The 16,002-nt window shown below is 35.9% G+C and overlaps 2 protein-coding genes across 4 annotated transcripts; both read left to right on the forward strand.

The window, feature by feature from the left end:
- The first annotated feature begins 305 nt into the window (after positions 1-305).
- lss (lanosterol synthase (2,3-oxidosqualene-lanosterol cyclase)) lies at positions 306-7,357 on the forward strand. Its single transcript, XM_043248163.1, has 22 exons — positions 306-387; positions 805-973; positions 1,048-1,186; positions 1,797-1,905; positions 2,375-2,496; positions 2,606-2,702; positions 2,795-2,930; positions 3,033-3,141; positions 3,231-3,349; positions 3,527-3,624; positions 3,731-3,758; positions 3,869-3,925; positions 4,002-4,073; positions 4,206-4,256; positions 4,348-4,497; positions 5,226-5,322; positions 5,401-5,506; positions 5,585-5,650; positions 5,731-5,811; positions 5,914-6,084; positions 6,778-6,856; positions 6,972-7,357. The coding sequence occupies exons 1-22, from the start codon at positions 374-376 to the stop codon at positions 7,107-7,109; spliced, it is 2,208 nt and encodes a 735-aa protein (XP_043104098.1). The 5' UTR covers positions 306-373; the 3' UTR covers positions 7,110-7,357.
- Positions 7,358-7,826: 469 nt separating this feature from the next.
- On the forward strand, positions 7,827-14,697 carry lmln (leishmanolysin-like (metallopeptidase M8 family)). Of its 3 annotated transcripts, none has more exons than XR_006251718.1 (17): positions 7,827-8,098; positions 8,582-8,679; positions 8,767-8,797; positions 8,933-9,015; positions 9,161-9,278; positions 9,775-9,953; positions 10,060-10,165; positions 10,246-10,340; positions 10,473-10,590; positions 10,671-10,778; positions 10,897-10,973; positions 11,291-11,401; positions 11,732-11,864; positions 12,027-12,186; positions 12,315-12,445; positions 12,947-13,045; positions 13,268-13,397. XR_006251718.1 is itself a non-coding variant. In XM_043248184.1 (17 exons), the coding sequence occupies exons 1-17, from the start codon at positions 7,970-7,972 to the stop codon at positions 14,004-14,006; spliced, it is 1,989 nt and encodes a 662-aa protein (XP_043104119.1). In that variant the 5' UTR covers positions 7,827-7,969; the 3' UTR covers positions 14,007-14,697. The 3 variants fall into 3 exon arrangements, 1 of the variants encoding a protein (XP_043104119.1); XR_006251717.1 differs by having other exon boundaries at positions 12,947-13,079; positions 13,268-13,378; XM_043248184.1 differs by lacking the exon at positions 12,947-13,045 and adding an exon at positions 13,906-14,697 and having other exon boundaries at positions 13,268-13,478.
- The last annotated feature ends 1,305 nt before the right edge of the window (positions 14,698-16,002 follow it).

Below are 16,002 nucleotides of genomic sequence, written 5' to 3' on the forward strand. Positions count from 1 at the left end.
GGGATTGCTGTAGGCTCACCTTTGAATTGCGAATTAACATGAGATGCTTAATTATACATGACACTTTAAACCTGGTTGGTGAGAACTGGTAAGGCACGCCCATTTTGCTGTGTTTCTAACATGTGATTGGAGGGTCTGTCCTCTGGTCATGTCTCTCCATGCGATATCGCGCTCGGAAGGCAGTGCTATGCATTATGGGAAACGTAGTTTTAGAATGGCTCTCCTTTACATGTCTATAACTTTTCAGAACGATTACATTAGAAATAATGAACTACATTTCCCAGTCTGATTTAAAGCAGGCGTTTACCGTCTTCATCAGCTGAAATACGACCGGTTCTTTTCAGTTTACAAGTGTTGCTCATGCACTTTAAAGATGACAGAGGGAACGTAAGTACAATTATAAATATATTTTCCAATAATACACGCTAAACATGAACTAATATATTAATGATGACGTTTTATATTTTAGTTAACAGTATATATTATTATTGTTGTTGTTGTTGTTGTTGTTGTTGTTGTTATAAATATTAATGCCCTATAATGCAGATATTTTGCATATCTGTAGATGTTATTTTTATAGTAACAATATGACTACAAGGTGTTTATTAATTTTTAGAGAAAGCCAGTTATTCTACAGTGCCGTTTTGTACTGATTAACTTAACTATATTTTAAATAAAGTAATGGGGAAAAAAAACATAGTTAGATTGACATCACCTTTTCTAAACATGTAAGGTCTGACAAATGCTTGACAAGTGTGACTGCGCTATGCCCATCCAAGTGTAACATTTAAAGAACTGATTCAGGTGTTTGCGGAGACGGGGAGGCCCCTATAAGACTGAGCCAGTGACAGATCTCAGCCGCTGGAGGTTGAGTAATGTGGAGGGCAGACAGACCTGGAGGTACATTGAGGAGGCAGACTGTGTGGACAGACAGCAGAGCATGCTGGAATCTCACTCTCTGGGACTGGACACGGTAAACATAGACGTTAAAGCACACCGCAGCTTTTATATGTACTTTGATATCTAACTTTTTCTTCTTGATTTCAGGGTGAGTTCTTCTCAGCATCCCCTGCCACACACACTGCAGTAGAAGCTGCACTGAAGGGAATGGACTTCTACAGCCGTCTCCAGGCTGAAGATGGACACTGGGCTGGGGATTATGGTGGACCACTTTTCTTACTTCCAGGTCATTCATTTATAATAAGACATTTGGACAAAATCTTTGTTTAGTCGTTAGATGAAAGTATATATTCTTATGATAATAAATAAATAATAAGTTATGTCTAATATCAGTGTTAATGTTGACAGCAAAATGTAATTTAGTTTTAGCCATAGTCTTTTGATTAATATGCCATTTAGTTTTAGTCTAGATTTAATTGACGAAATATCATATGATTTTAGTCGACAAAATCTACTGTAAATTTAGTCCACTAAAATCAAATGGGTTTAATTACAGTGTAATGCATTTATTAAACATTTTTATAAAATTTCCAAACTTCTTATCTTTGACATTAAGGTTCTATCATGATACACACTTATTTAACTGTGGTGACACACAACATGCCATTTTGTTAAATATAAGTTGCTCTTTATTACAACTTGTTTAACATATTATTCATATGTGTCAGTTCCAGACATATTTATTTATATAATTAAATTTAGATTAATATTTAGGACTACTAAGTATAAGTGATTCAGTCAATTATAGAATATTTTTAACCCATGCATTTTTAAGGTTAAAGTTTGCCGCTTATTAGGTAATTAATTAATTTTTGTCTATTTGCTGATGGTTTCAGGTCTGCTCATAACCTGTCATATTGCTAAGATCCCTCTGCCAAATGCATGGAAGCAGGAAATGGTTAGATACCTTCGCTCTGTGCAGCTGCCTGACGGAGGCTGGGGCCTGTGAGTATCAATAACACTGTTTTTTATTATGTGGGGTGAATCTCATGATACCTGCAAGGAACATCCAGATTATATTTCACTCAAAAATCAAAAGAAATATATATGAAATTATTATAATGCATTACATTATACTTAACGGATGTGTTTTTTCTCCATTATCTTGTCTCCTATTGTGTACTATAAATATTATTGACTTTATTCCTCTTGTGTGAGTCACTATGTATAAAAGTGTCTGCTAAATGCATATGTAAATTCATCTGGAGAAGATATTTTAAAAATCTCCTTTAGTTTCCACATGAACAAAAAATACATGTTTGGGTCCACTACTGGAATTGTTACTTTATGGCCTAATGATCAGCACAAATATATATATATATATATATATATATATATATATATATATATATATATATATATATATATATATATATATATATAAAATTTATTTTTATTTTTATTTTTTCTCTAGGCACATTGAAGATAAGTCTACTGTTTTTGGAACAGCTTTGAATTACACCACCCTGAGAATCCTGGGAGTTGGTCCCGATGATCCAGACATGGTTCGCGCAAGGAATATTTTACACAGCAAAGGTCTGCAATTGCTGATATACAAACAGTCATATGCATGTTTGTATGTAACGTAACCCAATACATGAAATAATACAGTGTTCAGTTTCAGTATCGTCCCGCTCTGTTACAGGCGGTGCCGTCGGTATACCTTCCTGGGGTAAATTCTGGTTGGCCATCCTCAACGTATACAGCTGGGAAGGGATGAATACGCTCTTTCCAGAGATGTGGTATGCCGAGAGTACATTAGTGTCGTTTTTGTTTTGATAATGTATATAGATAGATTTCCTTTTGTGATTTTTTTTTATTTATTTTCCATCAGGCTGTTCCCTTCCTGGGTGCCGGCACATCCCTCCACTTTATGGTGCCACTGTCGCCAGGTCTACCTGCCCATGAGCTACTGTTACGCAGTTAGGCTGTCTGCCGATGAAGATCCACTGATACTCAGTTTAAGACAGGTGCCCTTTCACAGCTTCACCGCTAGAGGTCACTTGAGACCACAATAAAAGCAGGCTTGTTTGTTGCCCAGTGACAGCTGGTTGTTTTTGGGTGTTAAACAGGAGCTCTACGTCCAGGACTACTCGACTATTGACTGGCCAGCTCAGAGGAACAACGTTGCAGCTTGTGACTTGTACACACCACACAGCACCTTGCTTACTGTTGCTTATTGTACGAGAAGCCTTACACCTCTGTAAAAGAGAAACAACATTCACGTTTCAATGAAGTCACATAACACTTGATCGAACTTGATTTTACAGTGCTCCTGAATGTGTATGAAGCACATCACAGCACTATGCTTAGAGAAAAAGCAGTGAAGGAACTTTATGACCATATTAAAGCAGACGATCGCTTTACTAAGTGTATCAGCATTGGCCCGGTGAGAAAAAAGAGAATACTTTTTATTTTATGTAATGTAATATTGACTTTATTTAATCCACATTTGTTGTTTTATTATGTGCAGTTTCTCTGTCCATGTTGCAGGAAAATGATTCACTCATAATTATTAATTCAGAAATATTGCCCTGTGTATAAAACTAATTTCTTGTTTTGTCAGATTTCGAAAACGATCAACATGCTGGTACGCTGGTATGTGGATGGACCCACATCACCTGCCTTTCAGGAGCATGTGTCAAGGATTCCTGACTATCTATGGTTTGTGGCCTGATTTTTAGTAATTTCCTGCTTATATTATAGACTAATTATAATAATAATGATAGGTTTCTGTCTTTCTTTCATTACTGTTTTTTTAATTCTCCAGGCTGGGTTTGGATGGCATGAAAATGCAGGTGAGATGTTTTTGGGTTCGTTATTTAGTTTTATTTGATCAGTTAAGCAATGCAAATATTAACAATATTAATTACAATTGTAACTCTTATTATTATTTCTTTTCCATCAGGGTACAAACGGATCACAGTTATGGGACACTGCATTTGCAGTACAAGCATTTCTGGAGGTATATATCTTTATTAATAAAATGTGACAAATGAAATTAATCTGGTGCATAACTGATGACTTTGTTTTCTGAAAAGGCAGGTGCCCAGGACATCCCCAGGTTTACAGAGTGCCTCACACAAGCCCATCATTTCTTTGATCTGACTCAGGTGATTTTTACATTTCATTATTGCAGCTATCTATAAAAAACGAATAAAAGCATTTAACTCATAGTCTCAAACATTCGGCCCCCACTGAAATATAATAACATGGTCTTTTTTTTTTTTTTTTTTTTATTGTAGATCAAAGAAAATCCTCTAGAATATGAGAAATACTACAGACAAATGAACAAGGTAAACTTTTGGATATTGCATTTCAGCCGTCTAAACCGTTTGAAATGTCCTCTTGAACACTTTAATGAGTGCGTGTGTTCATGTGATTCAGGGAGGTTTTCCCTTCAGCACACGGGACTGTGGTTGGATAGTGGCGGACTGTACAGCAGAAGGACTGAAATCTGTGATGCTGCTGCAGGAGCAGTGCGGTTTCCTCAAAGAAAAAATTCCCACTCAAAGACTCTTTGATGCTGTCAATGTGGTAAAAGCCTTGTTTACACTTCAGACATCTTTAACATTCTGTCTGTGTCTTACCAGTGCAGAGCCACAATAATCTGATTTACAGTACACTCATTATAGGAACAATCCCCTTGGAGCAACCTAGGTTTAAGTGTCTTGCTCAAGGGCACAATGAGACTAAGCCACCATGCAGCAGTCTTTATGGCTCAAATCTCACAACATAGACAGTGTTAGATCCTATTTAGAGAGTCTTTACTTGCCATTTTATTCTCAGATTTTTTCTTCATGTTTACTACAACAGTTTAAATGTAAGTTAATTATATTATATATATATATATATATATATATATATTGTCATGTCTAATGTTCATGCATGGCACAAAGTGTAATGCATCCAAACTCACAAGCTGTGTCAGAATAAACACACTAATCATATACACTATTGTTTAAAAGGAGCAGGATTTTTTAAATGTTTTTGCAAAATGTTTATTATGTTCACCAAAGCTGTATTTATTTGATCAAAAATAAAGCAGAAACAATAATATTTTGAAATATTATTACAATTTTAAATAGATTCTTTGGTTATTAGAAAGTTTATCAGAAAATTTATTTAAAATAGAAATTTTCATTAATGTTATATATATAGTTCATTTATGTTCATTTATGTTATATATATATATATATATATATATATATATATATATATATATATATATATATATATATATATATATGAATTTATTGTTTCAGCTGCTAAGCATGAGAAATCCCGATGGAGGGTTTGCCACGTACGAGACCAAACGTGGTGGAAAACTGCTAGAGCTGCTGAACCCATCTGAAGTGTTTGGTGAGCATGCAGTAAAATCTCATATTCAATTGACAGTGCATATTTCAACTGTCTTTATTCTGTCTCTTGCTCTCCCAGGTGATATAATGATCGACTACACTTATGTTGAGTGTACCTCAGCCGTAATGCAGGCACTGAAACACTTTCACAGCGTATATCCTGAGCATAGAGCAAAAGAGATTAGGTACAGCCAAGCACGAAATTTCAGCATATTTTGGTTTAAAAAAATGCTTTGGTTAAATCACGTCTCTTGATCACACAGGACAACTCTCCAGCAGGGTCTGGAATACTGCAGGAGGGTTCAGAGACCTGATGGCTCATGGGAAGGGTAGGCATTGGCTCATTTATGATGAGAGACATTATTCCTTTGCTTCTTAGACCGTTTATGAAGAATCCTGCTTGTCTTAGGTCCTGGGGAGTGTGTTTCACATATGGAGTCTGGTTTGGTCTGGAGGCATTTGCAAGTATGGATCACACTTTCCAAAACGGGTAAGTTATTTGTCTTTCCCTTTTCATATTGATGCTCATTTTATAAATCATCAACTCGTATTCTTTTACTGGATTTTATTTAACCTCGTTTTCGTGTTGCAGATCTGTTTGTGTGGAGGTTAAGCGTGCCTGTGAGTTCCTGCTGTCAAAGCAGATGGAGGATGGAGGCTGGGGCGAAGACTTTGAGTCATGTGAGCAGCGGCGCTACGTTCAGAGCAAGAACTCACAGATCCACAACACCTGCTGGGCTTTGCTGGGGTTGATGGCTGTCAGGTAACATCAGCAGTAGTTTTTAGATACATCTGAAGAACTGCCTTCCTGTTCAAAAACACTGGGTGCAACTTTTTTGTTGGGGGCACAAATTGACCCACATTGGTTTCGTTCAGTTTGCCAAAAATAAACATTATGAAAAATACTAAAATGAAAAAAAAAATGCAAAAACAGAAAGCCTCTATTGTAGCTTGTCAGTGACTAAAAATACAACATATGTGAGGTATTAAAAATATGTTTCTAAAATTTCTATTGTGTTAGGGGGTCAATTTAACCATTACATATATTTTTGTTGTACAAAATTAGCTTCATAGACACAAGAACTACAAATACAAGAAAATATAAATAGTGTTTAACATAATTTGTACTTAGCGTAATATTGCTATTGCTGTTTGTACTTTCTCTGCCTTTTTATGGCTTTTTCTCAAACTCTTAGCTTTCTCGTGCTTCTGTAACTGAGATCCAAAGATTTTTGGACTGTTAAACTCAACTAGATATTAAACTTAACTTTGATTATTTAGAAAATGATTCACAAATTTGAGTAAATATGACACTTTTATGTATTTCAAAATTTAAAGTTAACTTTTATCCTGACTCTTTAGTGTTTTCAAATTGTTGATTTATGGAAAATTGCGTGGAAAAACATCCAAAATTCAGTGTGGTGGCTTTTCCAAAACAGAGTTAATTTCTTTTTAGGTACCCTGACATCAGAGTGATCGAGCGAGGCATTCAAGTTCTGATTGATAGGCAGCTGCCCAATGGAGACTGGCCACAGGTGAGCAAAGCTGTTGCAAGATCTCCAAAATCCATCCATCTCTCTCTCTCTCTCTCTCTCTCTCTCTCTCTCTCTTTTTGTAATAAAATGTGCTGGGTGGTTTCCTTGCTTTCAGGAGAATATTTCTGGAGTGTTCAATAAAAGCTGTGCCATCAGCTACACCTCTTACAGGAATGTGTTTCCTGTGTGGACTCTGGGCCGTTTCTTACGGCTCTACCCCTGCAGTCCTCTGGCTGGGAAACTCAAACTCTGAGTCAGATACTGTGTACTTGTGCCTTCAATAAGCACTATCCGATCAAAGACCATTCTTATTTGAAACAAACCTGTTTGCTGCTCTATAGAAAGTAGGACTGATTTATCAAAGTCTTCAGAATATTATCTACATAATGTTTAATTTTTTTGTGCTTATTTAACCGTGGGACCAAGGTGTTGTATCCTGTAGATGATTGTGTAATTAAAAGTGATTTTCTGTACTCTTACAATAAATAGTTTTATATTTTGGCTCTGTGTCGTGTCTGATTTATGTTTGATAATCCCCCTCTTGTTTGCACTGAATCGAAATCAATTTAGTTTAACATTGTTGGGGAAACTGCACACGGTTCAGTAGTTTAGTATGTTCTATGTAGAAGGTATGTACATTTTATTATTATTAAAGCTTGTTTTAAACATACAAAGTAAAGAAGTCATGTCACCTCAAAAACAACATTGACATATTGATTAATGTGTTCTGTCTTGCCTTTTATAAAATATGCAGTTTATGTTGTACTAGTTAGTATTAGATAAGAAGTATTTTATTCTGAGCTTACTACATATGTTATACTTATTCTTACTGAAGCTCTGCTGAGAAAAGTATTTAGTACATATTACGTTCAGCAAACACATCAGTATCTACAACTACAATTTATTTTCATATTTGATATTTTATGTAGGCTTTTATTTTGAAACGCCGACGCATTGTTTCCGCGTTCACGCTGCTCTGGGTTTATGGGTGAAGCCGGTTTAATGAACAGCTGATTTGAATTCTTCACGAAACATCCTTCAATTTTATGCGGCGTTGAAGTGCTTTCTGCAGCGTGACAGGACGGAGATATGAATATTAAAGTCACGGAGTGAATGATGGCGTCAGGATGGCGGCAGCCTCGATCAGTTAGAGCTGCTTTACTCTTTAACACCATCATCATCTTCATCAGCACCGGCGCACAGACGCACACCTGTGACCATAAAGTGCCCCTGCCCACAGAGGTCAGTCCCCCTTAATTGTCATTCTTTCTTTTGCTTCTCAAACAGGACATTTGAGATCGTGTTTTCTTAAAACCACATGGGATTGCGCCTTCTTAATATCATGCCACGTTGTGCTTTATCCCCCAAAAATGAATGATAACTGAGACTGAAATTGTCAGCCTCAGCTAGCGTCGCCTTTATATTCCACAGAAGAAAGAAAGTGGATTTAAGTGAATAAATGAAGGCTGAATTTTCAATTTTGGTAAAACTATCGCTTTAAAAGGCATTTATCTGGATGATGTCGCATTAAAGGGGCAGTTAACCATAAAATGAAAATATGTCATCATTTGATCTCCTTAAAATCCGTATAACGTTCTATTGCAGTACATAAAGAAATTATATAGCAGTCCAAGCTTTTTTTCTGTTCATTAAAAAAAAACATCCTTCACTACTCATATTAGTTTTACCAGTAATTGCAATAATTTCTGCTGTTTGTCATCCTAGGTCATACATAAAGTGTTTCTGAAGCCAGATAGATTAACCAAAAGAAGCACTGACCAGCAGTTAAAGATCCAAATAGAGTACGACTCCAGCTTGGATGGGTTAGTTATACGTTTTTTTTTTTTTTTAAATACAGCAATGCCACATTGTCGTTGTCATCACGCTTAATATCTTTACTGCCCACACAGGTTAGATGAAGCCAAAAGCAGCCTTGTGAAGGTATTTTAATGTCTGCTGTCAAGGTTTTATTAATATGTTAAGCTAAATGTTATTTGTTAAAATTAGAAATGGCATTTGGCACCATGCATACATTATTGATCTTTTCAATAATGATATTTTCTGCTGTGTTTCAAGGACAAGCTCCTCCCACAGGCTATTGATTATCTTGAGAGGGCCTTCAGGGTTCGTAGGCAGTCAGGCCCAGTATTACTGAGCAGGTAATTCTCTTCTCAGCTAGTATTGTCTGACAGCAAATCCTCTTAAAATTGCACTCAGCCTTCCATGTCCATCTGGAAGCTTGGTGGATATTTAATCCCATTATTTTCTTTTTTGTAATCCCAATATTTTTTTCTTAATGATTAGACAATGCGCAACCAATCAGTACCTTAGGAAAAGAGATGATCCACATCGCTACTGTCAGGGACCATGTGCAGACATCACCAAGTGTGGCCCAGTCGTTGTCCCTGAGCAACATTTGCAGGTAGGTCCCACTCGAATTATTTAGCCAAAAATATATAATTATTTAATGGATTTATTATTACAATATATTTGCTGCATAAAATCCATACAGATTAGTCCAAAAACATCAATACATAGTGACTTTATTATTTTTAGGTGACTTATTTTTATTGTTGTAGCCTAATATGAGCAACATTAGGAAATTAATTACTCAACCAAGCCTATTTATTTCACTCTTTGATGAAATGTAAATTACATATAATGAGCACTTTATGAAAATGAAGGTGTCTGTTTATGTCTATCAGTGTTTGTTCATATGTATTTAATTCTGTGTTTAAAATATTGTTTTAAAAATGGTTTGCGTAAATATACAGAAACACCACGCCTACTTAAAGATCCATTTCAAGTGTGTTTTTATGGCTAAAACGAATTCTAATCATACTAATTCTGATCATTTACAAACATATCGCTGGTAAATATATGAGAAATTTTGATTCATAGAATGAGGTCTCCTTTAGCAATGCAGGGTTTGCAGTGAGTCTGGCAAGTCCTGCGGCCCCGCTGGTCCTCCTGACGGCGAAGGGGTGGTCAGGGCGGATTTTGTGCTGTACGTGAGCGCGATGACCACAGAGCGTTGTGGACAAGAAAACATTGTAGCCTATGCAGCGTACTGCCAGCTGGAGTCTGAACTAGACAGGTAATTGCAACAGTGGGAACATAGGTGATTTTAATTTGAGTTTAGAGTATACTATGGAAATAGTCCAGTGCGTTTCTGACAGTAATGGCAAAGTTTCTTAATGCAGGCCCATCGCTGGATATGCCAATCTCTGTCCCAATATGATCTCTACTCAACCTCAGGAGTTTGAAGGGATGCTGTCCACAGTCAAACACGAGATCATTCATGCCCTGGTAACAACATTAAACTTTGCACATACTCATGAGGAGTAGTTTATCACTACCGTTCAACTATATGTTCTATATGTTTTTAGGGTTTTTCTGCAGGACTCTTCGCGTTTTACCACGATGATGATGGGAAACCTTTAACACCACGTTCTGCAAGTGGTCTACCTGCATACAATGAAAGGTGATTGTTATATTTTTATTTTTGTTTTTTTTTAATATTTTTAATGAAAACATTTTATTGTAACGTTGTGATACAATGGACCTTCATATAAATAGCTCAGCGTTTATTTCTTTTTATCTTTTTTTCTCTCAGTTTAGGGTTATATCAGTGGAGTGATAAAGTCATCAAAAGAGCGACTCGGCTGTGGGACATCCGTGGAGGCCACATGGTCAGACACACAGTCCATCTTCTGGCCACCCCACGCGTAGTTGTAAGGATTTCTTTTCTTTTAAAGAAGCGCAGTCTAAATAGTGGAATTGAGCTACATGAATTGTTGTGATGTTTCATCAGGAGGAAGCCAGGAGACATTTTAATTGCCCCATTCTAGAGGGCATGGAACTGGAGAACCAGGGAGGTGCTGGCACAGAGTTCAACCATTGGGAAAAACGTCTGTTAGAGGTACCGAAACCAAATCTTCCCTGGTGGTGTTCATGAACACTTAACTGTTTCACTGTCAGTACTGTGAAAGTGTTGTTGTTTTTTTTTAAATTCAGCATGTTTTTTTTTTTTGTGACAGAATGAGGCAATGACCGGATCTCACACGCAGAACAGAGTGTTTTCCAGAATTTCTTTGGCCATTATGGAGGATACAGGGTAAGAGAAGTATTGTTGCTCATGGCTAATGCAGTTTATTCACTTACGAAGGTGTAGACTTATAGTTATAGTTACAGTTCCCCTCAAAACTGAAGATTCTGTCATCATTTACCCGCCCTCATGCTGTTTCAAACTGCATACTTCACAGTATGGACAAAACATACTATGGAAGTCAATGGGATCTGAAGCTATTTTAGCATTTCTCTATATCTATACACTGCCTGTTATATATAGAATGATTAAATATAGAAAGAATTCACATTTATCTGTGGATTACCGCTAGAATGACCTCTCTCTGTGCTGTTTTCTGTTATAAGGTGGTACAGGGCCAATTATAGTATGGCGGAAAACTTGGAGTGGGGAAGAGGTTTGGGTTGCGACTTCGTGATGAAAAGCTGTAAATTCTGGATAGATCAACATCGCCATACGTAAGCTTTGATGCACGAGTTGTAATAAAACTTTGTGTGCTCTTGCAAATAAATCATCTTTGTTGTATTAAGTGTACTATGTCAAACTTTTATTCGTTTTGGCAGATTCTTGCCATACAATTTCATAAATGCTGTACATTTCACAAGTTTGTTTTCCCTGGGAATCAAACTCGTGTTTGCTGGTGGCACAGAAACAAATTAAATTATTTGTGTCGCACATCTTTTCTAGAGAGACTTTCATAGTCTTTAAGTACAATATATAAGTAAATATTTGGGTCATTGATCGGACATCTGTCCCCGATAAGAATTCATCTTGTGTGTTTGAAACAGGAAGCCAACCCTGAGCCCGTACTGTGATTCTGTGAGGAGCGCACCTCTACAGCTCACCTGCAGGCAGGACCAGCTGGCAGTGGCCGTGTGCAATCTGCAGAAGTATCCTCATACACTTCCTGCAGAGTATCAGGTAAGATCAGAGGAAATGCATGTACAAATCCTCTGTATCTTATTTGAAACATTGTATTGTGAAAAGCACTATACCAATAAAATTGACTATTTGTTTAAATGCAATATGATTGCCTTTTATAGAAGGTTGACTTGACTGCAATAAACCCTCTCCATCCTCTAGTACTTTGACCGTATCCCTGGTGTACCCGAGGAAGATTTACCAGCATATGGTGGGGCCGTAGAGATTGCAGACTATTGTCCTTTTAGTCAGGAGTTTAGTTGGCATGTGGGTGGGGAATACCAGCGCAGCTCTTACTGCAGGATACATGAAAACCAGCCAGGTGAGATGACATTCTCTCATCATCATTTCTTCATTTACAAGCAGAACGGAAAGTCTCATACGCTTATTCTTTCTTGTGCTTTTCAGTATTTTTTGCATGTAGTTGAGATTGGTATTTTGCTTTTTTAGCCACATGGAGAAACTATGGGGCAGAACAGTATGGCCCGGGATCAGTGTGTCTGTACCAGAAGTCACCATTTGTAATGGAGCAGTGCACAAAAAGAATGACCTACCCAGACTGGGGCAGTGGTTGCTATAAGGTAATAATGTAATGGTAGATGCGACAGTGGCTACAGAAGTTTTTTCTATATATCAGATGTTTTGGGTCATAATTGTTTTTTTTTTGAAAAAGGTCTCTTATTTTCACCAAAGCTGCATATTTATTTGATTTAAGAAAAGTAAAACCAGTAATATTGTGACATATTACATTTCAAAGTAACTGCCTAGAAAAAGATTTTTCCCTGAATAATTAGTTATAAGAGATTATTTAAAGTTCCTCTATTATGGGTTATAATAGGTTCATATTTTGGTATCGGGAGTCCTAAACAACAGGTCGACATGCATGCAAAGTCAAAAAACGCTTTAATTTTCTTATGTGCATTTTTGTTTTTACCTTATTTGTTCAATGACTCCAAACAATTGCTTCAACTATTAACTTTTTTTCAGACCCCTCCAGTTATTAGTGGAAGCATTGTTTGTGTGCTTTTAAAGCTCCAAAAGCGGCATCTAGTGACAAAGGATTCATTTGTGTTTTCATTTAGACCAATGCAAAAAGCCCAACACATGGGCAGGCAGTATATTAATGTTTCATTTTGATGTCAACATGAAACAGCTTTGGACTTGTGATGCTGTGATGCACGGTACACTTATTTGCTGTTACGCACTGCATGAAAGGTCATTTTCAAAATTCCATGTTACGTAAATGACAAAATGTAACGTATGTCTTTATTGACACCTTTCAATAATTTCTCCTTAATGAAAAAATTATTGGACTTTTTTTTTTTTTCCCACCTGGGCATTATGTAGCAGTGCAACATAAGAAAATGATGCTTTATGTGTACCGAAACTGATTTGCGTTGCAGGTATCTTGCACAGCCCAAGGGTTGTTGGTCTGGGTGCAGAATGAATCGTATCCATGTGTTCGGACTGGTCAGGTGATCAATGTGAGCATACGAATGAATGGATGGGTCTACAGTGGACAGCTCATCTGCCCAACCTGCTCTGACTTCTGCAGTGTCTGCCCCCTCCCTCATGAGATCCCCCCTCAAAACACCACCAAGAGTGCCCGCTTAGGTGTGTGTTTACTGTATTTACTATCAATACTGTAGTATCGATAATGCATAATAAATATGTATGGACAATGTAGTAAATGAGTAAAAATTTGTATATGGTATTGAAAGTTTGTTGTACACAATGGTAATTTAAAAAAAATTATTATAAAAATAATAAAACAATCATACAAAATGCATAAAAATGACTTAAGAACATTCAATTTAAATGATTAAAACTTAAATGTAAAAACAAATGATCACAAATATTAGGCTACGTTTTAATAAGCAAAAAAAACAAAGTTACTAAAACTAAAATCATACAATTATTTCTAAACATGAATTGTGTGAAATGTAGTGAGAAAAGAGTTTTTTCAAAATGCATAAGGTAATATGTCTGTTTGCTAAAAGCTGATTTCTTTCACTTATAATAATTCTATTTTTTCTTTTAGATCCTTGTTCCAGATCTTCTTGTTTGGTGGTGAACTTATGGCAGCTTCTGTTAAGTCTTACTCCACTGCTGATCGGCTTCCTCCTTTGTGGCAGGAGCTGAATTTGTTCCCAGTTGATTGGGTGATTATGGATGCCTTGACATGCTACAGGCTTCCCTTGAGGTTTAGCTGCTGTGTGGAGAGCAAAACGGCGATCACTTCCATAGTGTATTCTGTGATTTGATAACTTGTCTCTGTGTGGAGGTGTGGACTATGGGTGGGATTGAAAAGCCATTGATTGCACTCCTCCTTGCCTGGCTGTCAGGTGCCAGCGAGCTATTGAGCCAATGTGAAGCCATAGTCATGCAAGTTACAGTTATGCAGGTGCTAATTAATGTTCTCTTTGTCTCTCTAATGGACCTGTAGCATTTTGGGTCATGAAATAGGCATCTGGTTGAGAATGGTGAGAGATATTCTCTCTGGTCTTATGCTCTTGGTGCTTCTCTGGTCGTGAAATAATTTGCTGGCAATGTTTTGATCAGCGTATATCAGGTCATTGGACTGATGCTTGTGATTTTGCATGGGGAAGTGCAGGTGAGATCTCTGTTAAGTTCCATGCAAGTGCTGATTTTTATTTTATTTATTAATTTTTTTGATCATTTATAACAATTTGAATGTTGCTGTTGTACATGGTAAAAATTTTGATGAAAGGTTTAAACCTGTTTGAATTTATTAATACACAGCTGGGTCTAGAAGTCTGAGATTACATAAAAAATGTTTGTTTTTTTCAATAGAATTTTTGTTTTATTTTGAGAGATTTAAGTTTTTGTTTATAAATTTATAAAAATTATATATATATATATATATATATATATATATATATATATATATATATATATATATATATATATAAAATAAGTTGCTCTTGGTATCTCATAGTATTCTCAAATCATGCTGGAGAACATAAGTTTACATATTTTACAAATATTTTATATTTTGAATTTAGTTTAATATTGTGTTTTAGTTTTATTCTTTTTGCTGTGAATTTTGTGATTATTTTTTTATTTTTAACATTTTATTTCCGTATTTGTTAGTTTAAATGGTTTTAGCTATAACTATTAAAAACTCTGGCTCAACATGACAAACCACTAAGAAATTTAACAATCACTCACATTATGTTGATATTAAATACATTAAGTCAAAATACTGCATTTTCCTTCATGGTCTCAGACTTGTGGACCTCATTGTATGTGTATGATTTAGTTATATTGCAGTTACTTATTTGACATACTGTCATACTGATTCTGTTTACCTTAAAATGTGTTGCCAGATTTTGGTCCTAAAGGGCTGTCCTTCCAAGGCTGCAGATCTTTATAGACTTTGTTGTCTTATAACAATCAACTCACTAAAAGCCCTTGAGAAAAGTGCTTTTTATAGGACTTTATATGAGATCAGATGACATTAGCTTGTTGAGTAGATTGATTAGCATGTTGTTGTTTTGTTTTGTTTTTTTAATAATGCTAATATAAATTTTGTTGTGGTGTCAATTCATTACAGTAGCAAGGTGCCATTAGTAGGGCTCTTTTATCTGACACATTTTTTAAACAATATCTAGCACAGATATTCCATTAAAAAAACTTTTGCTTTTTAAAATATGGACTGAGTGACGTTACACATACATGAAAGCAGGTGTTGATTATTTTGCTACTGTAGTCACTTTGTAAGTTGCTTTATTAATGCATTCAAAATGTAGCCATTATTTTAAAAATGAAATTGGAAACAAACACGAGGAGTTGCACTGTATATGTGATATTTTAGAGGCTAGATTGTTACTGTTTAGGTGTTAGACGGCTAGTGAAGGTGTCTTAAGTAATTATCTGGTATTTTACTTATTTATCTTACAATATTGAATGAAGAATTTTTGTGGATGCCGCTGTGAATCCATGTCTTTAGTTGCTAAGTTAAGTTTTGAACCCTTTGGCATTTATAACTTCTACTATTATAATATTTGACTTCTTTTTAATAGGTACTACAGTGCTTTCATTTAAGGACTTGGTATTAGTTGCTGAGACAAACATGGCAGCTTTAAATACAACACTGTTTTAGAGCCTTTGCATA

Source organism: Puntigrus tetrazona, chromosome 9, assembly GCF_018831695.1.
Source record: "Puntigrus tetrazona isolate hp1 chromosome 9, ASM1883169v1, whole genome shotgun sequence".
Taxonomy (NCBI): domain Eukaryota; kingdom Metazoa; phylum Chordata; class Actinopteri; order Cypriniformes; family Cyprinidae; genus Puntigrus; species Puntigrus tetrazona.

Excerpts from the sequence above, each read along its gene's own strand:
- lss (XM_043248163.1), top strand. Across the intron at positions 4,257-4,347 it reads ACTACAGACAAATGAACAAG|GGAGGTTTTCCCTTCAGCAC; the intron begins GTAAACTTTTGG and ends CATGTGATTCAG. Across the intron at positions 5,323-5,400 it reads GAACCCATCTGAAGTGTTTG|GTGATATAATGATCGACTAC; the intron begins GTGAGCATGCAG and ends TTGCTCTCCCAG.
- lmln (XM_043248184.1), top strand. The coding sequence starts at position 7,970 with ATGATGGCGTCAGGATGGCGGCAGCCTCGATCAGTTAGAGCTGCTTTA. Across the intron at positions 9,016-9,160 it reads GGCCCAGTATTACTGAGCAG|ACAATGCGCAACCAATCAGT; the intron begins GTAATTCTCTTC and ends CTTAATGATTAG. Across the intron at positions 9,279-9,774 it reads TCCCTGAGCAACATTTGCAG|CAATGCAGGGTTTGCAGTGA; the intron begins GTAGGTCCCACT and ends GGTCTCCTTTAG.